The sequence below is a fragment of the Hyperolius riggenbachi genome, chromosome 11 (assembly GCF_040937935.1).
Source record: "Hyperolius riggenbachi isolate aHypRig1 chromosome 11, aHypRig1.pri, whole genome shotgun sequence".
In the NCBI taxonomy this organism is placed as follows: domain Eukaryota; kingdom Metazoa; phylum Chordata; class Amphibia; order Anura; family Hyperoliidae; genus Hyperolius; species Hyperolius riggenbachi.
The window spans coordinates 99,350,963-99,378,897 of record NC_090656.1 but is presented as its reverse complement, the minus strand read 5'-3'; the positions used below and the strand labels follow the sequence as shown (position 1 = coordinate 99,378,897).

At 43.7% G+C, this 27,935-nt stretch overlaps 1 protein-coding gene across 1 annotated transcript in view; it reads right to left on the bottom strand.

The window, feature by feature from the left end:
* LGR4 (leucine rich repeat containing G protein-coupled receptor 4) overlaps positions 1-18,088 on the bottom strand; it is a 155,812-nt gene extending 137,724 nt beyond the window's left edge. Inside the window, exon 1 of the mRNA XM_068261172.1 lies at positions 17,686-18,088. Within this exon, the coding sequence (XP_068117273.1) occupies positions 17,686-17,885 (200 nt within the window). The 5' untranslated portion in view covers positions 17,886-18,088. The remainder of the gene's footprint in view (positions 1-17,685) is intronic.
* Positions 18,089-27,935: the final 9,847 nt, after the last annotated feature.

The window sequence follows — 27,935 nt, the reverse complement described above, 5'->3', positions numbered from 1 at the left end:
AAGAAAAGATGAAAATCTCTTAGGAGAAAACTCAGGCGAAAAAGTTAATTGCATATGGGCCCAAATGCAATTCGGTTTTTCTCCTGAGTTTTCTGGGTAAAAAAATGTTTAGATTAGTCTATAAAATGACTTTTAAACCAACAAAAGGCAATAAAATACTCAGAACACTTTTGATAGTACTTTTTCTACAACTTTTTGGCACTTTTTCAATGGTAAAATGATTGAAAAGTTACTTTAAAGAGATTATGAAAATTATCTCTTAGGAGAAAACTCAGGAGAAAAAAAAACTGAATTGCATATGGGCCTTTAGTGTCCAACTTGAGCATTTCTCTAATGAATGGCGCCTAAAAATGTCTTCATGGCTTCTAGATTCAACAGACCAGCTCATGAATTCTGTAATAAAAATTTGTCAATCCAATGCAACACAGCTTTTTGTTTTGCCTTCACAGGAAATGTGAACAAAGCCAAGTTAATGGTCATACAGTAGTGGCACCACTTGTGGATGTTAAAGTGAAAAAAAAAAAAAAAAAAAAAAAAAAAAAAAAGTTGACAGGGTTGGAACAGCCCAGAAGGAGAAGCTCTGGGATTTTCCCCATTTACTGGTTTTCAAAGCATCTGTGCTAAGTGTTCAGTCACCAGTGTGAGGAGTGCATCCAATCTGTGCCAGAGAGGTCTGAAACACTCCAGTGCCAAATTTGCCTCTGGCACAATGTTGGATGGTTGCATAAATGTCTCCGGTGGCAGCTTGTTCCCCATTGTTTAGATTTCCTATTAGAAATTCAGATGATGCAAGCAATCCCTCATTTGCTGCAAACTGAAAACTTACACCTTTGTGTGAAGGTGAAGATATTGTTCCTGACCCTTCTACTGTCATAGAAGTTTGCCAACAGCCAGAAGGGAATAGATTATAAACATTCATTTTAAGCTCTAGTGAGACAAAGAACAACACAGTAAAGGTTTTTATGTATTTTTTTTATTCAGTGTTTATGTAGCGCTGACCTCTTCCGCTGCACTTTACAGAGTCTGCAGTCAGGTCACTGAATAAAGCTTTGTGAAATTTACTTTTCTGTATTTTTCTAAATTAACTTTTCAGTAGGTTTTTGTGGTATGAGAGGAAACCGACACAAACATGGGAAGCGCATACAAACTACATGCAAATAGTGTCACTGAGCAAAATCAAAACAAAGACCCAGTGCAAGCCAAGAGTGTTCCCCACATAGTATTTGTTGTAAGGCTTTCCTGTTATTGCTCCTACCATTTTGTTGCCCAAGAACTGAAGCAACAAGTTTGGATAGACTAAAACAAGTCTAAAGACCCAAGTCTACAACTAGATATAAGGTAGTCATACGTCAGGCGATCGACCATCCGATTCGATGATTATAATCATCAACTGAAAGCTGCCGCAGTAAAGGCCTTGCAGACCATTGAGGAGGAGGAAACCCAGCATCTGGTGATGTTCATGGAGTTCAAAACTTCAGGTCATCATTGCCAGAAAAGTTTTTTTTAACCAAGTATTACAAATGAACATTTTATTTCCGGTTATTTAATTTGTCCAATTACTTTTGAGCCCCTGAAATGAAGGGATTGTGTTAAAAATGCTTTAGTTGCCTCACATTTTTATGCAATTGTTTTGTTCAATCCACTGAATTAAAGCTGTAAGTCTGCTCTTCAACTGCATCCGAGTTGTTTCATATATAAATTGTGGTAATGTACAGCACCAAAATAAGAAAAAGAAAAAAAAAAAAAAAAAAAAAGAAAAAGCTTTCTGTCAAAAAACAAACAGACACATCGACCGACCATCCTAAATGACTTGTAAGCTTTGAGAAGCCACATTAGGAATAAAACCACACAGCCCATCAGAAGAAAGAAAACCGTCCTAAGAAAACAAAGCTGTTCGCAATGCACACACTGACACAAATCTAGATTGTCAGATATTACATGCACAAAGCTGAGGATCCAAACTTGTAGCTGCTTGCTTGTTTACTTCCAAATTCCTCTGGCACAATAGTGATCAACCACGTCTGTACATTCGCCAAAATATATAGCACTTATTAGTACAGTGAGGTAATTACATTAATTCTCCATGCACTGGCTTTGTAGCTGTGGAGAGCGTTTTTCTAAAAGCCAAAAATCTCCAGTTGCTTTGTGCACTAAGCGCTGAGTAAATGAACCTGCGGCCTGTAAGCATTGCCGCCGCAGATCATGGTGTACGCAGAAAAGACAAGGCAGCATAACAACTACCAGTACATATACTCAAGCCAAGACCACACAAAGCGGAGCACAAATGCATGAACTTACGCAAAACGCTCAAAAGAATAACAAAACATCTAGGTGCAGCAACACTTCAAGCAAAGTGCCCCTACATTAGTCAGTGAGATTTACTTGGTGAGACTGAAGACACGTGATCAAAATAAGGAGTTTTTTAAAAAGGTATTTATTGGCAAAAATTTCAATATGACCTAGGTGAGGTTTTCAAACAACGGGGCAGCTGAAAAGTAAGTGAATTAGAATTTGTTCTTTTAATATAACATTTGCACAACCACAGCAGCATTTTCCAGTTCCCTCACACAGTGAGCTCCAATACAGGGAGTGCAGAATTATTAGGCAAATGAGTATTTTGACCACATCATCCTCTTTATGCATGTTGTCTTACTCCAAGCTGTATAGGCTCGAAAGCCTACTACCAATTAAGCATATTAGGTGATGTGCATCTCTGTAAATGAGAAGGGGTGTGGTCTAATGACATCAACACCCTATATCAGGTGTGCATAATTATTAGGCAACGTCCTTTCCTTTGGCAAAATGGGTCAAAAGAAGGACTTGACAGGCTCAGAAAAGTCAAAAATAGTGAGATATCTTGCAGAGGGATGCAGCACTCTTAAAATTGCTAAGCTTCTGAAGTGTGATCATCGAGCAATCAAGCGTTTCATTCAAAATAGTCAACAGGGTCGCAAGAAGTGTGTGGAAAAACCAAGGCGCAAAATAACGGCCCATGAACTGACAAAAAGTCAAGCGTGCAGCTGCCAAGATGCCACTTGCCACCAGTTTGGCCATATTTCAGAGCTGCAACATCACTGGAGTGTCCAAAAGCACAAGGTGTGCAATACTCAGAGACATGGCCAAGGTAAGAAAGGCTGAAAGACGACCACCACTGAACAAGACACACAAGCTGAAACGTCAAGACTGGGCCAAGAAATATCTCAAGACTGATTTTCTAAGGTTTTATGGACTGATGAAATGAGAGTGAGTCTTGATGGGCCAGATGGATGGGCCCGTGGCTGGATTGGTAAAGGGCAGAGAGCTCCAGTCCGACTCAGACGCCAGCAAGGTGGAGATGGAGTACTGGTTTGTGCTGGTATTATCAAAGATGAGCTTGTGGGGCCTTTTCGGGTTGAGGATGGAGTCAAGCTCAACTCCCAGTCCTACTGCCAGTTTCTGGAAGACACCTTCTTCAAGCAGTGGTACAGGAAGAAGTCTGCATCCTTCAAGAAAAACATGATTTTTATGCAGGACAATGCTCCATCACACGAGTCTAAGTAGGCCACAGCGTGGCTGGCAAGAAAGGGTATAAAAGAAGAAAAAAACTAATGACATGGCCTCCTTGTTCACCTGATCTGAACCCTATTGAGAACCTGTGGTCCATCATAAAATGTGAGATTTACAAGGAGGGCAACCAGTACACCTCTCTGAACAGTGTCTGGGAGGCTGTGGTTGCTGCTGCACGCAATGTTGATGGTGAACAGATCAAAACACTGACAGAATCCATGGATGGCAGGCTTTTGAGTGTCCTTGCAAAGAAAGGTGGCTATATTGGTCACTGATTTGTTTTTGAATGTCAGAAATGTATATTTGTGAATGTTGAGATGTTATATTGGTTTCACTGGTAAAAATAAATAATTGAACTGGGTGTATATTTGTTTTTTGTTAAGTTGCCTAATAATTATGCACAGTAATAGTCACCTGCACACACAGATATCCCCCTAAAATAGCTAAAACTAAAAACAAACTAAAAAACTACTTTCAAAAATATTCAGCTTTGATATTAATGAGTTTTTTGGGTTTATTGAGAACATGGTGGTTGTTCAATAATAAAATTATTCCTCAAAAATCCAACTTGCCTAATAATTCTGCACTCCCTGTATGCAGTTCTTCAAATATCTGTAGTCCATTCCACGCACCTACATTCCAGCTCAAGCTTATTACATGTGAGGCATGATGCTCCAATAACCATCAAATACCCCAATCACAGGCATATGCCCCACTAGCAGGGTCACGTGGAAGCTCTAGTAGAGGGTGCGTGACAGTAGGAAGCCCAGGCTTTTAGGATATAAGCACAATGCCCCCATGACATAACGTGAAAGCTGCCATTTTCAAGTATACTGAAGTAACAACATTGTACATGGGTGTCCACAAGGAGGATTCTACTGTTGTCCACAACAAGGATGAAGTTACAATTTAGGATGTAATATGTTGATAACCCTGCAGTCCTTATTTAGTTTCAAGGTAGGTTGCAACAATGCTTCAAGAGGAGGATTCCACCCTTTTACAATATTAACAAAAATTAGATAAAAGCAGCATTAAAATATTAAATATGCAAATAAGAACCCCATTGTCAAGACCATATTGGTCTCTTGTTCAAAGGTGGGCAGCCAACCAATATTGCTTGATCTGTAAACAAAACAAAAAAAAAAACCCGCCAGGAGAAAAGCGCAATATAACATTTTTTTGTCTTGTTGATGAACAAGACAAAAAAAAACATTTATATTGCGCTTTTCTCCTGGCGGACTTAGCGCGCCAGAGCTGCAGCCACTATAGGCAGTAGCAGTGTTAGGGAGACTTGCCTAAGGTCTCCTACTGAATAGGTGCTGGCTTACTGAACAGGCAGAGCTGAGGTTCGAACCCTGGTCTCCTGTGTCAGAGGCAGAGCCCTTAACCATTACACCATCCAGCCACCACATGCATGTACATGCAAAGCGCACTGGGCTGTGGGGTCAGAGGAATTTTGAGTCAGATCAGTCAGGTGTCAGATCATTTTTGTACGAAATCCACAGCCTTAGTAAGTATTAGACTAAGGAATCAGAGTCATTTTAAATACCTGGAGTCAGAGTTGGATGTTTCATAAACTGAGGAGTCAGAATCAAATGATTTTTGTACTGACTTCACAGTCCTGAGAGCGCAATGTGGCCAGGCAAAACTTATGTTCAAACTTTAGTTATTTTCTCAGGTGATATGTTGTAGAGGTAAAATCAGCAAACCTTCACTGCTGAATTCATGGCTTTGTTTAAAATTACAAAAAAATAAAAAAAAAAATTAGGTAACATTTAATAAACGTGAAACATGTTTCGAGTGATCCAACCATACTTTGATATAAAGGGGTAAGGGAGCAAACCATAAGATAATTAAGAGGACTGCTTGTACTAGAAGGCCAAATAAAAGAAAGTCTCACTTCTGCCAAATTGTTGCTAATTGTTGACCTGTATCGCATCTGGAGCATGGAACAAAAATCATATGGATTTCATTTATAGCCAAGGTCACTCTGCATACAGGGAAAAAAAAAAAAAAATTATGAGCGTTAAAACTGCAATATTCTCACAGGGAAAAAAAAAATACAATACTGTACATAACGTGCCATATCTTGCAGATAAGCATCTCTGCTTCCAAGAGGTAGTATATAGTCTTATTGCACTAAAGCCAAGGTCAGGCTTTCATACCTGTATAGTTCAACTTGTGCAGGAGTCAGCATACAGGAAGTTTCAGAGCCTGGAAGATTCCACTATTTTACAGTTACGAGCCAATTACAATTTTATGACTGTTATCTACTAGACAAGGCAGTTGGCCTATAAAGTTCAGATACTCTATAAAGAACAATTGGAAGAAATGAACGTGGGATCATTAATCAAACTATACTCCAACTAGCATTTCAAAACTACATTATTGTTTTATCTTTAGAACAAAATCTTTATCAGATACAGAAAGAAAAAGTTCATGGAATTTTACTCCCCCTATGGGAAACACACTCACTCAACGCTCTACCTAGGCATAAGAGGAACGCACGTGAGGCTCTGCCTGGACAGAAGCGGAACGCACGCGAGGCTCTGCCTAGGCACAAGCAGAATGAAAATACAGACATCAAATAAAAATTCCCAAGATCTTTAACATCTTTCCACACAGCAAAAACTACCGGTAACTTTGTCCTTAAATTGGGCTTTCATTTCAGAACAAAGCAAAGTCACCAGCTCAATAAACCTTCATCCCTGGCCGCAAGAAGCGGCAGTTAAGAGAACAGGTTAGGCGCAACATTTGAATCCTCTGGTTAGGCCTTAGGACAAACAAAAAGAAAAAAGAAGGTGCAATAGCAATAAGCAGAACTATGGTAACTCACAAGTATTACAATGCTAGTTATCATGCAGTGTGTGTGCCCCCCAGGGGCAACTCACAAGCTCAAAGAGTGCGCCTGCTTGTCAGATTAAAAATACTACAAAGTAAATGGTTACAGAGTTAAGAAAACAACAATTCTTTTAGGACCCGTTTCCACTATTGCGGTGCGGAATTGCCGCATATCACCGCTGACAAAATCGCATGCGGATGTGATTCCGCATGCGTTTTTTGCCGCGATTTCGGATAGGCAGGGTATATGCAATGTTAACCATGTCACTGCCTGTGTCAATTTACATTACTTTCAATGCGAAATCGCACGCGAAATCGCAGGAAAACGCATGCAAAAAACGCATGCGATTTCCCTATTAATACATTGCCTGCGATTCGCCTGGATTCCACACGCAGGCGAATTCTGCAGGGTCTACCGTGCAGAAAAATCCTGCACAGAAAAACGCAAATGAAAAACTGACAAGTGGAAACAGTCCCATCCACTTGTATTGCTTATGCGAATCCGCATGCGTTGTCTGCATGCAGATTCGCGCTAGTGGAAACGGGCCCTTAGAGAAGAAAAAAAAAACAAAACAAACAAAAAACAATTGAGTTAGTCATTTAAAAATGGAATGTGTAGCATTTTTTTTTTAGCACTACTATATTGTAGTGTTTAGCATTAGAGAAGATCGATGAGATGTTCATATTTCAGTTTTTGGTATTTGGCCAATTCATAGCGTCAGTGACTGCATTTGATTGGACCAATTCCAACCTGCATTGAAACTTAAAAGGTTCTTGGTATGTAAAAAAAATAAATAAATTAAAAAAAAATGGGGAGCTAAAACTGACACTTACCTGGGTCTTCTTTCGGCCCCCTGCAGCTGTAACGTTACGCACCGCCCTCCTCCGATGCTCCGGTTCCCCGCCTGGTAATTGTCTAACTAGATGAACAGAAGTGCGGCAGCGAGGCCTCGCCCATCATCAGGAGCTTACTGCGCAGTACAAGAAAACTTCATTCTGTGCCTGCGCAGTAAGCTACCGATGACGCGGGAGCAAGCACGCACACAGTCGTAGTTCTATTCATCTAGTTATTGGAATAATTAGCAGGTTACCAGCGGCGGGGAACGGATCATCGGAGGAGGACGACGCGGGACATTACAGCTGCAGGGTGCTGATAGAAGCCCCGTGTGTCAGTTTTAGTTTTTTTTTTTTTTGTTTTTTTTTTACATACCAGAGAACCCCTTTTAAGCCTAGCACACACACAAATTATGATTGGCCAATCCCTGATCAATTTTATCACCACCATGTAGTAAGAGGGTCAACAGATATTAAATACTATGAGCAGATTGTGTAGGTAAGCTCCAATTCTAAAGGAGGAGACAGCAGCGCTTCCAAATGCAGGCTGCACCAGAGTTGACCAGCTGCATAGATGTGCAGAGCCCAAACGCGGGCAGATTACACAACTTGCATTCAAAACAGATTCCCCGACCTTGATGTGCCCTCGCGGTCCATTTCAGGCTGGGTTCACATATGACGTAGCGTGAAAGGCTGCGTTTTATGCCATGTTTTACGTTAATGTGTGCGTGTTTGCTTTTTTTTTTTTTTTTTTTTTTTTTTTTTTTTTTTTTTTTAACACAGATGTGTTTTAGGTTCGCATATGTAAAATGCATATGCGTTTTTATATTTACATTTATGCAAATCACTAGGAAGACAACAGGAAGCGGAAATACTTCAGAAATCTTTATATATAAAAAAAAAAAAATTCCATTGCGTTTCCATTGACTCATTATGTGCGTTTTGGCAGCGATTCTGCATAATATGCAACACCAGACTTTCCGAAACACTATAAAAAGCAGGTCTCTGGGTTTTTTCTGCATCCCATTGACTAACATTGCATAAAACACAGCGTTTTATGCAATGCTAACGTTTCTACTATGCGTGCACCCATCCTCAAAAAATGTAAGTCTACTTGTGGCTAGCTGCATTTATGTGTATCAATTTGCATTCCATTTATTCAGATTAGGGATTAGTGCATAGTTTTCATCTGATTTGTATTCAAGGTGTGTATTTAAGTCCCTAGGGGGCGCTGCACACGTCTGTTGGTTTAATTTCAGTTGCAGTCTGATTAGGAGCGCCTGCCAATATTTTCCTGTTCCAAGCTCCAATACTACATAGAGGTGGTAACATTAGTAAGCGATTGGTCAATGCCAAATTAAAGCCTGGGTCTGCAGGATCACTTCTGTCCTTAAAATGATCTGCTTGGGGAAATCTTCAAAACATTGAGTAACTGTACTATGGGTGGCGTGAAGGGGGAGGGGTGTGACGAATTGCAGCATGCAAGGTGCGTTACACAATGGGCAGGGTGAGTGGGGAGAACAATGTTCTCTCAATCTGCCAGGCTGCTCACTGGTCGGGGTGCACTGGGGCCGCTATATACAAGCTCAATTATCAACGGAGGCGGTCGTTATCAGCAGAGTTTCATCTAACGTTTGTGCAATGATTTAGGCATCAGACTTGCTCCTCCAACACATTCAAGAAAGCCCTCAAATCCACCTCCTTAAGATGGCCTAGTGCTGAGTAATATGTTGGCGCTTTATAAATACAATAATTAATAACAATAATACTACAGGTCTCCCCACTAGTGTACAGGTGCTCCCGTCCATGGAGTTAGCTTCTGCTGGCTACTGCTCCACTCCAGTTGCACCACTCGCTCATCTACTTCCCTTCCCTCTCTGCAGCAGAGTAGCATTTCTGTAAAACACTCATTACTAAACAGTCGTTTGGGACTATAACTAAGGCTAGTTTCACAGAAGACACCAAATCTGACAGTTTTTCACAGGTGAGATAAACAGATAAATGGACATGTCAAATTATAGGGTCTGTTCAGACATGTCCATTTTTCAAACACATCAGTTGTCTCCTGTGGTAGTGGTACAAAGTCTTGCACAACGTTTCCTGTACTCTACATGGAAAACTAACAATGTCATCATATAGCAATGGTCCCTATTGCACTTTGTTACAATGGACACCAAACCTGTAAAGGACAGATAGCAGATCATACATACCATATCTAATCATATCCACTTTGACCATGTGTTGCCAATGCAGCATAATGGACCTAGCCTAACAATCGTCTAAGCCTAAAGCTCAACACACACCATACAATCTTGGTTGTACAGATTTACCAAATCTATGTAGTATAAGGGCCAACAGATTGAAAATACCTTGAAAGATTGATTGGATAAGCTCTTATACTACATGAAAGTGGTAAGATTGAACAACCAAGATTGTATGGTGTGTGTTGACCCTAAGGAAAATACAATGTAACATTTGTACAGTGCTTTAGACTCCAGTTACCGGTTCTTACCAGTCCGGTAGTGGGGTGTTTGTGTAACTTTACAGAAGCAGAGGAAGTAAGCTGACAAAGAAGATAGAAGTGCCTCAAGAAAATGTCTTACAACTATATTACCTGACATGTCAGGCTGACAAGTTCCCTTAGCAATGCAAACTATTTGAGGCTCTCCAGCTGTTTTGAAACTACATATTCCAGCATGCCTCAGCACTTTCCCTGACCCAAAAAGTTTTAAAGAAAATCTGTAATGGAAAAAAAGAAAAAAAAAAAAAAAAACTCCCCTGGGGGGTGGGGGGGGGGGAGTGGGGGGGTGTTACTCGTCTCATGGGGGGGGGGGGGGAAGCCTCCAGATCCTATTGAGGCTTCCCCCGTCCTCCTCGGTCCCACGGAGGCAGAGAAAATACTCCCGGAGCAGCGGTGATGTAAATATTTACCTTTTGGCTCCAGCGCAGGTGCAGTATCCGCTCTTCCCACGGAGATAGGCGAAAATAGCAGATCTCCGTCGAGCCGCTCTACTGCGCAGGCGCAACTCACCTGCGCAGTAGAGCGGACTCGACGGAGATTGGCCATTTTCGCCTATCTCCGTCAGAAGAGCCGCAACAGCGCCCCCGCTGGAGCCCAAAAAGGTAAATATTGCACAGGCTGTCGGATTTGTTACCTGTGCGTTCTGGGGGCTGCAGCGAGACCGCTGTGGGACACAGGAGGATGGGGGAAGCGTCGATGGGGTCCAGAGGCTTCCCCCTACTGAGGTGAGTACCCCCCAGGGGAACTTTTCAGTACAGGTTTTCTTTAAAACAAAAAAGGATTTCATACATACTAGAAACAAGTCCCTGGGTCTGTCTATTTAAGAGGTAGCTAACACAATGATAAATATATGAGAGAAGCAAACCAACTGTATATCCACTAGAAGGAACAGCTGATCAGGCAGACTTGAAACACCATGTCCAATGGCTAGTCTGGAGTCTCTCCCAGACACAAGCCACTTTCTGCACCATAGGCATTATGTGCTTTAAGTTGCAATCTTCCCAGAAAAATGAATCTGTGTCTTCCCCCTTCATACTCTATAAACAGGATGTTGAAATACAGGTGGTATCAGCCCTACACTTTCTACTCAATTCTCCCTCCTTCAAATTAGCTGACATGGTCATGTGTTCACATTTTTAAGACCAGACAAGTCTTTCAATTTGCAGCCATCTAAAAACCTCCAAAACTGAGTAATACTCTGTAGCCATGGGAAAAGTTCTCGGATTGGCATACAGAGAGTTTAGTAGCACAAGAGTACTAGTTCGCATTTTGAACACCTGCACCAATGCACTGACTGGCAGCAAACTGACACTTGTTCGACTGTTTGTGTGGAATATGGAATGCTTGATGTCAATCCTTTCAAACTGTAGAGCTGAAGTAAATGGACCACAACTTTGTTCAACTAAAGTGCAAATTCCCAACTCTACACCAGCTTGTACCAAGACACTCAGACACTGGCGGAGCTGGGTTTTATCTCTATATTTGCTCATGTCAAGCCATTTTATAAAACAGCTGATCAGAGGCCAGTTTAACTTCTATTCTGTAGCGGATATCCTGAGATCAAGCTGCATCAGATCTTTGTTGCCCTTTTTCAAGTCATGCTACTGTGCCAAACCGCAGCAGCCTCCGACCACACACTGCTGTTACCTCCTTTAGCTTCGCTACAACAGGTCACATGACCACGTTTTTAAAAAGTATGTTTTATATCGTAATGTCTCTCCTTTAATTTTCTGTAACCAACACAGCATTTCTCAGACAGGGAAGGGAGAGACTTCAGGGCAATCACTCAGTGCGCCTAGCAATCACTCATCAGTGTGCTGCAACTCTGCAACATCCAATCAGCATGTTCTTACCTATCTAATTGCTTAAGTGCAGAGAAAAAAAAAAAAAAAGTCAGGTTGCATTGCTGACTATGCTTTCTGGCTCAAGCCAGTTAAATGACGGCCTAGTAGAAGGCAATATAAGAGTGCTGAAATTAAGAAAAAAAAAAAAAAAAGTGACATATGGGTCACACAGACTAAACCTAGTTTTAAAGGGACTCCGAGCAGTGCAGAAACTATGGAAAGATGCATATCATTTTAAAGCTCTGTTTCTCCTCTTTCCAATGATATATAAACCGTCACCCTACGTCTTTTAGTTTTCGCTATTTTCGCGATTAAAATTGCCGCGGCCGCAATTTCAATCGCGAAAATAAAGAAAACTAAAAGGCGTAGGGCAACGATTTATGTGTCGCCAGAAAGAGGAGAAAGAGAGCTTTAAAATGATATCCATCTTTCCATAGTTACATTGTATTACACAGGCCGACCTTTTCTGCTGAATGGAGCTGCTGACACTGGGGAAATTGTCGTCCTGTGTAATATAAGTAACTATGGAAAGATGGATATCATTTTAAAGCTCTCTTTCTCCTCTTTCTGGCGACACCTAAATCGTCGCTCTACGCCTTTTAGTTTTCTTTATTTTCGCGATTGAAATCGCGGCCGCTGCAATTTCAATCGCGAAAATAGCGAAAACTAAAAGGCGTAGGGCGGCGGTTTATATATATATCATTGGAAAGAGGAGAAAGAGAGCTTTAAAATGATATGCATCTTTACATAGTTTCTGCACTGCTCGGAGTCCCTTTAACCTCTTTTCTATTACAAACAGGTTCTGCTGACTGATTTCACATTTATTTGCACTCTAAAAAAAAAAAAAAAAAAAAAAAAAAAAAAAGATACCATGTATGTGTAGGTTTATTGTTTCCAAAGTATACGCATTCAACTCCAGAAAAAAAAAAAAAAAAAAAAAAGTTGGTCCACACAAGCAGAGTCCAGTGATTCTCTGGGTGGGAGGCAAGAGGTCAGAAGGGGTAATTACAGAAGAACTTCAACAATATTGTCTTGTAAAAAAAAAAAAAAAAAAAAAAAAAAAAGGACTGCTTGTCATGTCTCAATCTCCAGGGGAGGTCAAGTCCTTTCCTGCCCAACAAGGAAGACTGAAAGTCCATTTACAGGAAGACAGTACAACAAAAACAATAAAGCATAAAAAAAAAAAAAAAAAAAAAAAAAACCACAAATGTGAATTCATATGTTCTGACAGTACATTCACAGTGCTACCACTGAACATAATAGAACACAACAATAAAAAAGGAAGGGGATTAGGCACAGGATTTACACTGGACAAAAAAAAGTAAACTGGTATTGCCTGTCCAAGAGCAAAATAGCAGACTGCTGCAAGGAGTTTTAATATAATGTTACACAATACTGAGTGCAGAGTCTGTAAATACAAATAGTAAAGATACCGTAATCTCACTTGCTCCAACTGCACCAACTCCCCACTGCCGTCTCTCCTAAGCACCACCACATGGAGGCGCTTGGGGGAGACAACGGATGCAACCTGGAGTCACCACTGCTGGATCAGGTAAGATATACAATGCCCAAGCACGGGAAGGGGGCTAGAAACCATTTACATTTGGGGGCACAGCGGCCGGGTGTGCATCAGACATTGCAATATTGCACACCATTACAGCCACACACCGGACCGAGAGTTTACAGCTTGCTCGATTGATACACTTGACAGATTTTGGCTAGAAAAATCGGTTGAATCGTCGATTGAGCATCCTTATTGCAGCACCAATTTTCATTCAAAATGGCAATTCGCCAAGTACCTTCAAACCACAGTAAAACTGACGCCAATATCTATATAGTGCTCCTCTCCTGTCAGTCTCAAAAGCTTTTGGGAGTTTCAGCCAATCAGGGCCTGTTCAGTAAGTATATAGATGCCATGATTGGAGAGGGGGATAACAAGGCTTATGAAGAAAAAACACACCATCCCTACTGTGAAACATGGAGGTGGATCACTGTTTTTTTTTTTTGGGGGGGGGGGGGGGGAAACAACTGTGGTACAGGGAATTTGGACAGGGTGATGACAAGATAAATGCAGCATGTTACTACAGAATACTGGAAGACAATGTGCACTCATTAACCTGGAAGCAGAGCATGGGACGCACTTTAAGAATGGTACATGATTTACCAAATCCGTCAGCGTATGAAAACCTATGAGCACAACTGCACATAGTTGTCTAGTAGTTGACTACTTGTCAGTCATTTTCAGGGACACAAAAGCAGTGTGGACTGAAAATAAAATAACCAAATACATTTGTATTGAAAGAACATTTTTAAAATACAAAAAAAAAAAAAAAATTACATATACATACATACATACATACATACACATATACACATATACATACACATACACACACACACATTATTTGTAACGGTAGAAATAACTAATGGTTTTAAAAAAGTATAGGGATGACCTAGACCATTTACTGGGCTGTACGATAATACTATTTTGACATTTTTACAACTCATTCTTAAAGACATCAGTGTGAGAAGCTCAACATTATTGCACATTGTGCACACTGAGCAGGGAAAGAACTTAACAAGTAAACCTAGGACACAATTTTAGTACAAAGTACAAAACTAAAACATGAGAGACCAGGGGACACTCAGACTTGTGACCTGATGTAGCATGCCACCACACTTTGGTCTGCTTTATATTAAAAATAAACAGACAAGTCTACAGAAGGACCCAGACTGCCACATAAGCAGGACAAATTTAGAAATGATCTAGACATGCCACAACTACATGGGTATTTTAGAGTGTATTCAAGAACACTTTGTAAGAAACTCATCATACATGATGCCGACACCCAAGAAAAGAGCCACTCTATACCCAATTAAGTGCTAAAACATGCCTCAAGTTGTTAAGAGGTGTTTTAAATGACCAGTATTTATTATTTTGGACAGCAAGAACTATAAAAGTCCTCTTCAGTCGACTCTTTAGTAACTGAGGGGGTTAAAACTTTGGTCAATTTTTTATGGTTTAAACTGGAACTGTTTAACGTCAGTCACAAACCTAGGTCAGAGCAGACTAATGAGGTCCCTACTACATGCCTAGAGTTCCTACCCTTTTCCTCATTTACAAAAAGTATAACTTCAGAAGTTGAAGCTGATCATAATATCAGTTGTGGTCTTCCAAATCGATCAAGGAACATGACTGTTGCCAAAGGGCCACAATTCCAAATGATGGTGTCCACAAAGTTTACCAGGTCAACAGGGTACCACATTTGGCCTTTGAGACTTTTGTTCTTTCAGTAGCCCTTTCATAGGACTCAAGTTGCATGCCCCAGGTGACAGTTTGGCTCACACCTGTCCTTCCCTTTTAATGTAATCTTGGTATGCCTTTAAACTTACCAAGATATACTTTAGCTACCTATACATTTCAGATGGTACTCAGATGAGCATGCATGAGCCAACTGCTCAACATAAACAAGAATGCTTAGACCAAGCAAAAGTACACATTCAATACCAAACTGCAAGGTGAGGGAGAGGAAACATCCCAAGACAGTTCTAGGGAAAAAAGGACTTTCCCCATAACCAAATTAGATGCTCTCCTTTTCCACTCCAGAGTGAAGGACACCAAGATATGAAGGAGATACAAACAAAGCAGGACAGTTTCTTAACTTGTTCCAAACTGACATAGTTCAAATCTACATCCTGCTGGTGGCTGTTGGTCTCTGCCAGGACATAGATTTCAACCATTTACCTCCACACACTCACGCCAGTATTCTCCTGAGGCTCTTTTAGCCGGGTGCTCCATTCAGCTAGTTTTGATGAGCACCCGGCTGCCATCGGCTCACCTCCTCCTCTGCTCTAAGCAGAGTTGCGCACAGAAGCACTGGCCCTGTATTTTCTCATATCACCCCACCCGACTACTTTTTCATGCCACCCGACTGGAAAAAAAATTCTGGGGAGAACACTGCAGCCTGCTTACTCAGCTGTCCTAGTGACACCTGTGCTCCATACGCCGATCAAGAGACAAGTTCATTGACTCCTGACCCCGTGATTACTGTAAGCCAATCACCGTAATCACAGTGCACAAATAGAGAAAATATGGCTCTTGTACCTAAGGGGCTTGAACCATCTGGTCCCAAAAGGTAAATCTGCCCAGAAATGATCAGTTTGGGTGACTAATCTATTTGCAACCAGCTTTACCAATAAATTGGATTACCATACCTGCCTTTAAGAGACACGGTCCTTGTTCCCATATATGAAGTGTCATGTCAGATGCATGAATGGGCAGCTATAGTTGATTGTACTCTTCACATCAGCACAGTGGAGTAGTTTAAACAAAACAGCATCAGTTGTCCAAGTCAAGGACTGATTGGTTGCTGTGAGCAACTACACCACTTCTGCACAAGGTTTGTTCCAATTTTCCTTACACCAATTTTGACAGGTATGCCCAAGTGTGCTTTAAGAGACCAAGGATCACCTGAAAAACCTGAGTGAAGAAAACAACATATGTACATGGTACACACTTTCAATTATGATTGACCAATCTAACCTGCTCTATGTAGTGTAAGAGTTCACCTACACAATCTGCTCATAGGATTCAAAATCTGTTGATACTCTTACTACATGGAGGTGACGAAATTAGTGATTTGCCAATCAAAATTAAAAGGTGTTTAACAAGCTTAAATTAGCCGACTTGGAGGACACACAACAGGATGTACTCCATTCTTTTCGCCCCCAAAAAGTTCAAAGACTTAAGACTGGTACACACTTTCAATTATGACAGGGCAATCACTGACCAATTGTACCACTTCCATGTAGTACAAGGATTTACCTACACAATCTGCTCTTAGTATTCAATATCTATCAACCCTCATGTAAACTGCAATTCTCGTTTCCCACTGGTGTGCATCATCTCCTCACCGAACCACAATCCCTAACTTGCGCAATTCTTGTCCCGATCCATCCCCACCTGCTACAGCGGCAAGTGGAAATTGTTGCTTGCGGGATCGCAATTAGCAGTTGAAAAGGGCCCAAAGTGCAGAAAACTTAAAGGCAGTCTTGTATCTCAATGGTCATTACGTGAGAGAAAGCAGCAGGGTCACTCACTAACAGATGTCACCTGAAATTAAACTGCCCAACTTCAATTACAGGAATTAAAAGATCAATACAGACTTTTGCATGGAGCTAATCCAATTCTGAACATTAATTATTAATCGATCTGCCTGTTAATTTTTCATTAGCTTCTCAAATCTGAGTTAACTTTGTTACTATTAGCTTCATTGCATATGACACAGCACTGTACAATAAGGGAGACAATACTTAGCAATGATACAGAGAGAGGTCACATACAACAAGACCAGGGGTCAATATAAAAGCATACCCAATGCAAAGATCTATTTCTACTGCTGCAGATTCCACTCTCAGCAGATCTACAGGAAAGTTGTAGTATTCACTCAACTAGTCTCCCTAACTTCAAAACAGAAATGTGCGTATTTACAGTAAAAAACAAAACACCACATCAACTTATAAACACAAACATGATTCCATATTGAAAAAAAAATAGTAATAAAACAAAATTAGCCACAAAGTAAATATGGGGACTTGATTTAAGCCAAGTACCCACCAAAAGATGGATCAGGGAATCTACAGCAAATCGATCATTCCCCAATCCCATCATCTGGAAACACAGGAACAAACTATGGTCACAAAGGATGCAGTAATTTGTGCAGGAGTGCACAGTGCTGACCAATCGGTCATTCAGTGATTCAACCCAACAGTCGATATCACTGCACATCACCAAACACAATCGTGAAAATGTACCCATGGTCACAAAATCTAGAAACCACAAGAAAGTCACACATCACAAATAAAAAAAAAGTAGCCAGAAAACTCACATTGTGGGTATGGACCTTTACTATCAAAAAGTTAACCCCAAAAGACACAAAAGTGGACTTAGAGGACAATCAGTAGTGACGAGCAGTGACAATGCCACAGAAAGTGAGAAGAAGCATGCCCTGGACTTCAGCATCCCCGCACACTGCTCTGGGAAAGGAGGATAGCAGGATCCGACTCTTGGTCACCTTCTAGCGAAGCTGCTACACTTACAGCATGTTGGTGAAGACGCTGAGTCCCTCCGGCACGGCGACAAGTCCCTTCCCGGAGCAGTCCACCCCTCGCTCGGCATTACAGCGACATGGCACCGGGCAGGGGGCAGGCGAGGAAGCCCCGCTGGGCCCACCTGAAGAAGGAGAGAGCAGCAGTAAGAGAGAGGCAGCCAGAACAGCGAGCCACCCGGGATAGCTCATCCTCTCCCGCAGCGCCGAGTTACAATGCCGATCCTGGGCTATCAGAGCGTGCTGCGATCACTCCATGCAATGTGCTGCTTTCCCTCTCCTTTTTCACAGCCGATCCCTAAACAAACAAGAGGAAGGCTCCCTCCTCCTCCTGCTCCTACTGCTGGGATCACACTACTAGTACGGACACAATGTAACCGCAGCCATTCCCATCCTCTCCCAGCGCCGCGCGCAGCCCGCTGCTGCCCCACATGCTAATGAGCCAAGGTGCATGCTAATAAGGGAGAACGTTCTCATTGGCTGCTGCGCTTTCATATGTAAATCACAGCACGGCTGCTGAGCCCCGAGCCATGATTGGCTCTCGTTGTTGGGGCGTGGCCGAGTTCTAGCTGCTGAATTGATTCTCTTGTCTTGCGAAGGTAATTGTGAGAGCAGCGTGTGGCTGCAACAACCAGCATAGGAAATCTCACCTCGTATACATGAAGGGTGCGTTGTTGTCAGGGCTCGTTTCCACTAGTGCGGTGCGGAATCGCCTGCATTCCACAGCGGACAAAATCGCATGCGGGTGCGATTCCGCATGCGTTTTTGCCGCGATTTCGCATGCGATTCCGCATAGGTAAGGCTGTATGCGATTTTAACCATGTCACTGCCTGAGTGAAATAACATTAATACCTATGCGAAATCGCATGCGATTTTGCGTCAAAAAACGCATGGTCACCCCGCATGCGATTTCCCTATTAGTTACATTAGCGGCGATTCGCGCACATTCCTTCTGCAGGCGAAATCTGACGGCCCTGCCGTGCAGATTTCTGCCGCACCAAAAAACGCTGCCGCAGCCGCACAAGTGGAAACGGCCCCATCCACTTACATTACCTATGCGAATCCGCGTGCAGTGCCCGCATGCGGATTCGCTATAGTGGAAACGGGCCCTCAGGCTCGGAGCACGGAGTAGTTGCATTACTGGCCTCCATTCGCATTATTTGTGTGGTAAATACATTTTTATTGAAAAATTACCGACGTCGGTAATTTCAGTTTTTTCCTAAATTCACACTTTTGTTTTCAGAGTGCAAGTAAAGGTCAATAGAAAAAATGCAGTCACAAGACAGTAGTAGTTTGAAAAGTCTTGAAAGGGTTGCTAAACGCGCGGTAAAAAGGGCCCTTTTCCATTAGCAATCGCTAAATACCAGCAATTGCATTTCGGTACTAAATGTTTTACGTGATCGCGATTTTGCATATGCAATGCACATGCATTACAAAATCCCTTTAAAAATTGCTCCCGAACGCGATCGTGCTTTGGGCAAAATCGAATCATGGTAGTGGAGAACACCTACCGTGATTACTATGTTAAGTAGCAAAGCTAGCGATTTAAAAATCGCTAGCATTTTGCGATTCAGCTGTGCAGTGGAAAAGGGCCCTTTTCCACCAGCAATCACAATAACTAAGCAATTGCATTTTGTCACTAATTTTTTTTTTTGCGCAATCACAATTTTGCATACGCAATGCACTTGCATTGCAAAATCGTATTAAAATCGCAACCGAATGTGATCGCGCTTTGAGCAAAATCGAATCACGGTATGAGGAAAATAACTACCGAGATTCCATTGTTAACTTTTTAACGACCGCACCATGCCAATTGGCGTGGGTGGCAGCCCCAGAACCACCTTACGCTGAACGGCGTCCAGTCCTGGGGGTGTCTTTTGCAGGAGATTGTGCGCGCCGAGGCATGTGCATCTCCGTCGTTAGTCTCCCAGCGGTGACCGCCACCAGGAGACTGTTAAATGGCGAATGTGCCTCTCTACGTTATTTAACATTGTTTATATTTTTCTACAATAGTATATTCCAATTCTCCTGCTAGATTTAGTTAGTTAGGTTATCCCAACTGTCACTCCCTGCTCAGCATTCATTCTGTGCATTCATTAGACAAGGAAGATGAATTAATTCCTAGCCAATTAGAGATGGCCTGAATGGTTCGGCCGCGAAGCAATTCGCATAAACTTCGGTGGTTTGCGTTCGCGGTAAACCACGAACCATATGCGAGTTTGACCCGCCCCCTATACTACATCATTAGGTTTAACTTTGACCCTCTACATCACAGTCAGCAGACACATGGTAGCCAATCAGGCTACACTCCCTCCTGGAGCCCCCCCCCCCCCTTAGGCAGGCAGCGTTCGCCATTTCCCTCACTCGTGTGGCTGCAGTAATTAGAGAAGGGAGAGGAACCTGCTGTAGACATAGGGAAATCTTAGTTAGGTTCTTGTTAGGCTTGTTAGCTTGCTCTTTGCGGATACTTATTGCTAAAAAGCACCCCTCAACAGCTCTTTTGAGAGATAATGTTGTTCTTGTGATCTATTTTTTTTTTTTGTGTGTGTGTTCCACTGACACTTGCATATACAGCCCTGTCAGTCAGTTGCAGCTGGCCCTTGGCCACTTGCTAATTCCTACTGTGCCACTGCCACGGTTGCCAACCCAATTTCTTATTTTTCCTGGACAAAATGGTCAAAAAATCTGGACACCCCAAGGTTTGGACGGACAGGGGTGGAGTCAGGGGGCGGAGTCAGTGGCAGGCTTTTTAGGAAACTTCTTGTTAATTTCGGGAGGAGAGAAACATAGTTGAAGCAGGTGATTACTGCATAAAGCTCATGTGAAACAGTCCTACTGAACTGACACAAAATGCTGCCCTGCAGAAGTCCGCCACACACAATGCTGCCCTGCAGAAGTCTGCCAGACACAATACTGCCCTGCAGAGGTCTGCCACACACAATTCTGCCCTGCAGAGGTCTGCCACACACAATTCTGCCCTGGAGAGGTCTGCCACACACAATTCTGCCCTGCAGAATTCTGCCACACACAAGTCTGCCACACACAATTCTGCCCTGCAGAGGTCTGCCACACACAATTCTGCCTTGCAGAGGTCTGCCACACACAATTCTGCCCTGCAGAGGTCTGCCACACACAATTCTGCCCTGCAGAGGTCTGCCACACACAATTCTGCCCTGCAGAGGTCTACCACACACAATTCTGCCCTGCAGAAGTCTGCCACACACAATGCTGCCACACACAATTCTGCCACACACAATTCTGCCCTGCAGAGGTCCGCCACACACAATGCTGCCCTGCAGAGGTCCGCCACACACAATGCTGCCCTGCAGAAGTCCACCACACACAATGCTGCCCCAGGGTAGTGTCACCAGAAGCTACATGCAGTGTCCAGCACACCTGTTTTCAAGTATTAAAGCAAATTTGTGAGTCCCAAAGGACAAAAATATTAATATTTACTGTTTATTGTTAGGCATCGGTAGAGAAGGGGTTAGTATCAGAATAGGGATAGGTAACGGTTAGGTGGGAAATATCAGCAAAGATTGGACTAGAGGAGGGGCACAGGGGTGCTAAAGGGCCCTTTTCCACCAGCGCGTTTGCGCTGGCTGAATCGCAAAAACGCAAACCGCTAGCGATTTTACAATCGCTACGGTTTGCTTTTTAACATAGGAATCGCGGTAGGTCATTTCCACTACCGCGATTCGCTTTTGACGGGAACGCGAACGCGCGGCGGAGCGATATTTGCCACGATTTTGCTATGCAGTGCATAGCATAGCAAAATTGCGGCCGCGAACGTCGGGGAATCGCCGGTTTTGCGATTCAGCAATCGCTAGCGTTCAGCGTGAACGCTAGCGACTGCAGGTGGAAAAGGGCCCAAAGTGACACAAGGGGGGCACAGCTGAATGTGACACAGGGAGGGGATCACTTAATATGACACGAAGGACTTCCGGTTCCGGCGCCGGCATGGAAGGCTGAGAAGTAGAAGAGCTCCGTGCAGCTTCTCCTAAACCGCGGCTAACCACCGCAATCACACACCCACCGGTCATCCGGGAGGGTGGCCCATAGCACACAGAACGCATTACCAGCACTTAATGGACAAATACGTTACCGGCTCGGCGCGGAAAAGCCTCCGTCCTGAAGGACCTAAAAACAAAATGGCGCCGCCAGAAAAAAGACTGACAAGGGCCTCGCAGCAAGATCCTGAAGCTAGAGGCTGGGAGACTGATCCTGACGAGTACGAAGAGAGGCCTCGGGTACACCTAACAACGGCAGACTACCGCAAGATAGCCAAAGAAGTAGCCACGCAGATTGCGCCTGACCTGAAAGGGATCGTGGAAACGGCAGTCACGAGCTCACTATCCGCCATTACACAAACGCTGCAATTGCACGCTGCTCGCCTGGACGAGACAGAAGCACGTATTAAAGTTTGCGAGACGGACACCAAGCAAAATAGTGACAAACTAGCCACGGCCCTCCAGGAAAACAAAGAACTGAAGGAAAAAATAGATGACATTGAGAACCGCACTCGGCGTAACAACCTACGGATGGTGGGCCTTCCAGAATCGCACAAGCCGGAGCACTTGCAGGAGATCTGCGAGTCCATCATCCCAGACCTATTAGGCCTTCAGGGCCCGTTTAGAGTGGAACGCGCGCACAGGGTAGGCCCACCCAAAACCAACACGTCCTTACCGAGGGTTGTTATGGCAAGATATCTGTTAAAATTTAAAAACAATAATGGTGCACAAGCCAGCCTGGGGCCCCAGGAACTCTCACTGCCCGGGGCCCCAGAACCAGCATGCAACACCATATGTGAGCGCAGCCAAGCCCTGGATCTGCCACACCCAGGAGCTTGTCCCCAACTGCTCTGAAACTTACCAAACACACAGGAGATACTCACTTCCCAAACAGTTCTCTGCTGCTTATATAAAGCCTGCAGGTTGCTTGTAAGCCAATCAAGAAGTGCACATACACATGACACCTAGTCTGCAGTGATTAATTCAAACAGAAGCTGAGCTACTCAGCTAGTCATAGGAGAGGGTTTCAGTTGCATATAGACAATGGCTATATGGCCAGCAGGGGGCACCAGCGTGCAGGATATACCCTCTCATCTGCCCCCCTCCTAACTAAGCTGCATGGGAATCTACATTAAAATTTAAAAACAATAATGGTGCACAAGCCAGCCTGGGGCCCCAGGAACTCTCACTGCCCGGGGCCCCAGAACCAGCATGCAACACCATATGTGAGCGCAGCCAAGCCCTGGATCTGCCACACCCAGGAGCTTGTCCCCAACTGCTCTGAAACTTACCAAACACACAGGAGATACTCACTTCCCAAACAGTTCTCTGCTGCTTATATAAAGCCTGCAGGCTGCTTGTAAGCCAATCAAGAAGTGCACATACACATGACACCTAGTCTGCAGTGATTAATTCAAACAGAAGCTGAGCTACTCAGCTAGTCATAGGAGAGGGTTTCAGTTGCATATAGACAATGGCTATATGGCCAGCAGGGGGCACCAGCGTGCAGGATATACCCTCTCATCTGCCCCCCTCCTAACTAAGCTGCATGGGAATCTACATTAAAATTTAAAAACAATAATGGTGCACAAGCCAGCCTGGGGCCCCAGGAACTCTCACTGCCCGGGGCCCCAGAACCAGCATGCAACACCATATGTGAGCGCAGCCAAGCCCTGGATCTGCCACACCCAGGAGCTTGTCCCCAACTGCTCTGAAACTTACCAAACACACAGGAGATACTCACTTCCCAAACAGTTCTCTGCTGCTTATATAAAGCCTGCAGGCTGCTTGTAAGCCAATCAAGAAGTGCACATACACATGACACCTAGTCTGCAGTGATTAATTCAAACAGAAGCTGAGCTACTCAGCTAGTCATAGGAGAGGGTTTCAGTTGCATATAGACAATGGCTATATGGCCAGCAGGGGGCACCAGCGTGCAGGATATACCCTCTCATCTGCCCCCCTCCTAACTAAGCTGCATGGGAATCTACATTAAAATTTAAAAACAATAATGGTGCACAAGCCAGCCTGGGGCCCCAGGAACTCTCACTGCCCGGGGCCCCAGAACCAGCATGCAACACCATATGTGAGCGCAGCCAAGCCCTGGATCTGCCACACCCAGGAGCTTGTCCCCAACTGCTCTGAAACTTACCAAACACACAGGAGATACTCACTTCCCAAACAGTTCTCTGCTGCTTATATAAAGCCTGCAGGCTGCTTGTAAGCCAATCAAGAAGTGCACATACACATGACACCTAGTCTGCAGTGATTAATTCAAACAGAAGCTGAGCTACTCAGCTAGTCATAGGAGAGGGTTTCAGTTGCATATAGACAATGGCTATATGGCCAGCAGGGGGCACCAGCGTGCAGGATATACCCTCTCATCTGCCCCCCTCCTAACTAAGCTGCATGGGAATCTACATTAAAATTTAAAAACAATAATGGTGCACAAGCCAGCCTGGGGCCCCAGGAACTCTCACTGCCCGGGGCCCCAGAACCAGCATGCAACACCATATGTGAGCGCAGCCAAGCCCTGGATCTGCCACACCCAGGAGCTTGTCCCCAACTGCTCTGAAACTTACCAAACACACAGGAGATACTCACTTCCCAAACAGTTCTCTGCTGCTTATATAAAGCCTGCAGGCTGCTTGTAAGCCAATCAAGAAGTGCACATACACATGACACCTAGTCTGCAGTGATTAATTCAAACAGAAGCTGAGCTACTCAGCTAGTCATAGGAGAGGGTTTCAGTTGCATATAGACAATGGCTATATGGCCAGCAGGGGGCACCAGCGTGCAGGATATACCCTCTCATCTGCCCCCCTCCTAACTAAGCTGCATGGGAATCTACATTAAAATTTAAAAACAATAATGGTGCACAAGCCAGCCTGGGGCCCCAGGAACTCTCACTGCCCGGGGCCCCAGAACCAGCATGCAACACCATATGTGAGCGCAGCCAAGCCCTGGATCTGCCACACCCAGGAGCTTGTCCCCAACTGCTCTGAAACTTACCAAACACACAGGAGATACTCACTTCCCAAACAGTTCTCTGCTGCTTATATAAAGCCTGCAGGCTGCTTGTAAGCCAATCAAGAAGTGCACATACACATGACACCTAGTCTGCAGTGATTAATTCAAACAGAAGCTGAGCTACTCAGCTAGTCATAGGAGAGGGTTTCAGTTGCATATAGACAATGGCTATATGGCCAGCAGGGGGCACCAGCGTGCAGGATATACCCTCTCATCTGCCCCCCTCCTAACTAAGCTGCATGGGAATCTACATTAAAATTTAAAAACAATAATGGTGCACAAGCCAGCCTGGGGCCTATATGCAACTGGGGTCTATATGCAACTGAAACCCTCTCCTATGACTAGCTGAGTAGCTCAGCTTCTGTTTGAATTAATCACTGCAGACTAGGTGTCATGTGTATGTGCACTTCTTGATTGGCTTACAAGCAGCCTGCAGGCTTTATATAAGCAGCAGAGAACTGTTTGGGAAGTGAGTATCTCCTGTGTGTTTGGTAAGTTTCAGAGCAGTTGGGGACAAGCTCCTGGGTGTGGCAGATCCAGGGCTTGGCTGCGCTCACATATGGTGTTGCATGCTGGTTCTGGGGCCCCGGGCAGTGAGAGTTCCTGGGGCCCCAGGCTGGCTTGTGCACCATTATTGTTTTTAAATTTTAATGTAGATTCCCATGCAGCTTAGTTAGGAGGGGGGCAGATGAGAGGGTATATCCTGCACGCTGGTGCCCCCTGCTGGCCATATAGCCATTGTCTATATGCAACTGAAACCCTCTCCTATGACTAGCTGAGTAGCTCAGCTTCTGTTTGAATTAATCACTGCAGACTAGGTGTCATGTGTATGTGCACTTCTTGATTGGCTTACAAGCAGCCTGCAGGCTTTATATAAGCAGCAGAGAACTGTTTGGGAAGTGAGTATCTCCTGTGTGTTTGGTAAATGGCAAGATATCTGGACTATAACGACAAGCTCAAAGTCATTAATGCATTTAAGGCACGTAAAGAACCGCTACGGCTCCAAGATGTGGAAGTCAGAATCTTTAATGACTACTCAGTCGAAGTCACGAAGAAACGTAAGTTGTTCAGCGTGGTATGCACAGAGCTGTATCATAGAAACATCAGGTTCGCCTTGCTGTACCCTGCCATTCTTCGCGTGACAACAGAAGACAATGAAGTGCTTCTCTTCAAGGAGCCCTCGGAAGCGAAGAAACACTTCAGCATATCGGGATCAAGATCAACCGACCCACCTCAAAGCTAAAGCCCAACTGCTGCCCAGAACTACTCTGGACTTTTATTTTCATTTATATACATAGCTTGTCCGCTTCACTGCTTAAGCATGGTATACCTAAAAATGCGATTCTTTGTTGCTCAAGATAAACTAAAGAAGAAGCTACGGAGGGGGGAGAGAAGAAAATTTCCTACCGGGAAGAAGTGAAGTCACCACCGAGGGAAGGTTCCTATTCCCAGGACAGTGATTATGTCCCTAGACATGTTTGGGGCAGATGCTGTTTATGTTCTCCACAAAGCTTATGTTTAAGCTTTAATTTATTCTATACTTGGATATGTTTTTATAGTTTAAGCGGGAATAGTTCTTGGGGTCTCTCTTTGCTCTCTCTCAGGGTTCAGACGCTTGTTCACAGGGTTATCATTATGTTGACTGTATTTAGGAGAATACCTTATATCCCATCTCGATCTGAATCATCATGGCAATAAAGGTAGTATCCTGGAATGTCAAAGGACTCTATGGTCCTAACACAGAAACTCGTTCTTTTCTTAAAACAATACAATGGAAAATTGCAAATCTGACAGGAGAAAATATGATAGTAGGCGGTGACTGGAATGATGTCATATCACCTGCTGAAGACAGATCTACACATGGGGCACGGCCTTTGCAGATTCCGCATACTTGCACTCCCTTATCAGAAATGATTGAGACCCTATCCCTCACCGATGCATGGCGTTACCTTCACCCCTATGACAGGGAATTCTCCTTTTATTCCCATGCCCACCGCTCACAATCACGCATAGACTATTTGTTCCTCCCGGCTTCCATGACTACCAGACTCCAGGAAGCTGAGATACACGATTTAGTTATTTCGGATCATGCCCCTGTGTCTGTAACTCTAACTGAAGTAATACCGCATGGCACAGACATTATCTGGCGCTTTCCACAATTCCTCTATGGAGATGAAGGATTCCACCAGCTTTTATCTAATTGGTGGGGAGAGTACACCTACGATAATAGAGTCCATGCGTCTAATCCCACATTGCTATGGGAAACTGCAAAGGCGGTCCTCAGGGGGAAAATAATATCCTATGTTAAAGGAAAAAAAAGCAAGAGTGAAGCACAATATAAACAGGCACTGAACAAGGTTAGAACAGCATACACACTGTACAATTCGCTCCCCACAGACATAAATAGAAAGGCTTGGCTGGAAGCAAAAAAATCTTTAGACATGTGGGCAAAAACGAGGGAATTACATACAAAATCATATAGGGATCTATTTATGTACAAACATGGGAGTAAATCGGGTAGACTTTTAGCGAGACTTGCCGGTGGGGATCTTAACCCTTCACGCATATACAGACTCAAAGATGAAAATGGAGTGATTGTACATCACCCCAAAGATATTAACAAGCTATTTGCCGATTATTATAGTGAATTTTACAAAAATCCATTAACACCTGACCCCACCTCTACAACCTCCATTCTCTCCACCATAAATCTCCCGAAACTTACAGAAGAACAGTCAGATCTTCTGAATGCCCCGGTAACAGTAGAGAAAGTGCGGGCAACAATAACAAGCCTTCACAATGGCAAAGCTCCAGGACCCGACGGTTTAACAGCAGAGTTCTTTAAACTCCTTAAGCAAGACATAGCCCCGACGCTAGCTAAGATTTACAATCAAATTCTAACAGGTAAAAATTTCCCCGACTCTGCAAACGAAGCATACATCAAGTTAATTAGGAAAAAAGGTAAAGATCCTCTTTTGCCAGACTCCTATCGCCCAATCTCGCTTATTAACCAGGATCTGAAGATCCTTACTAAACTAATGGCGGATAGACTATCGCAGGCAATTCCATCCCTAATTCATCCCAACCAGGTAGGGTTTGTGAGGGGAAGAGCAGCGGTGACAAATGTCAGACGCCTCTTGGCAGTTCTAGAGCACGTCAAAGCGTATCCTATCACAAATAAAAATGCGGCCATACTCACGTT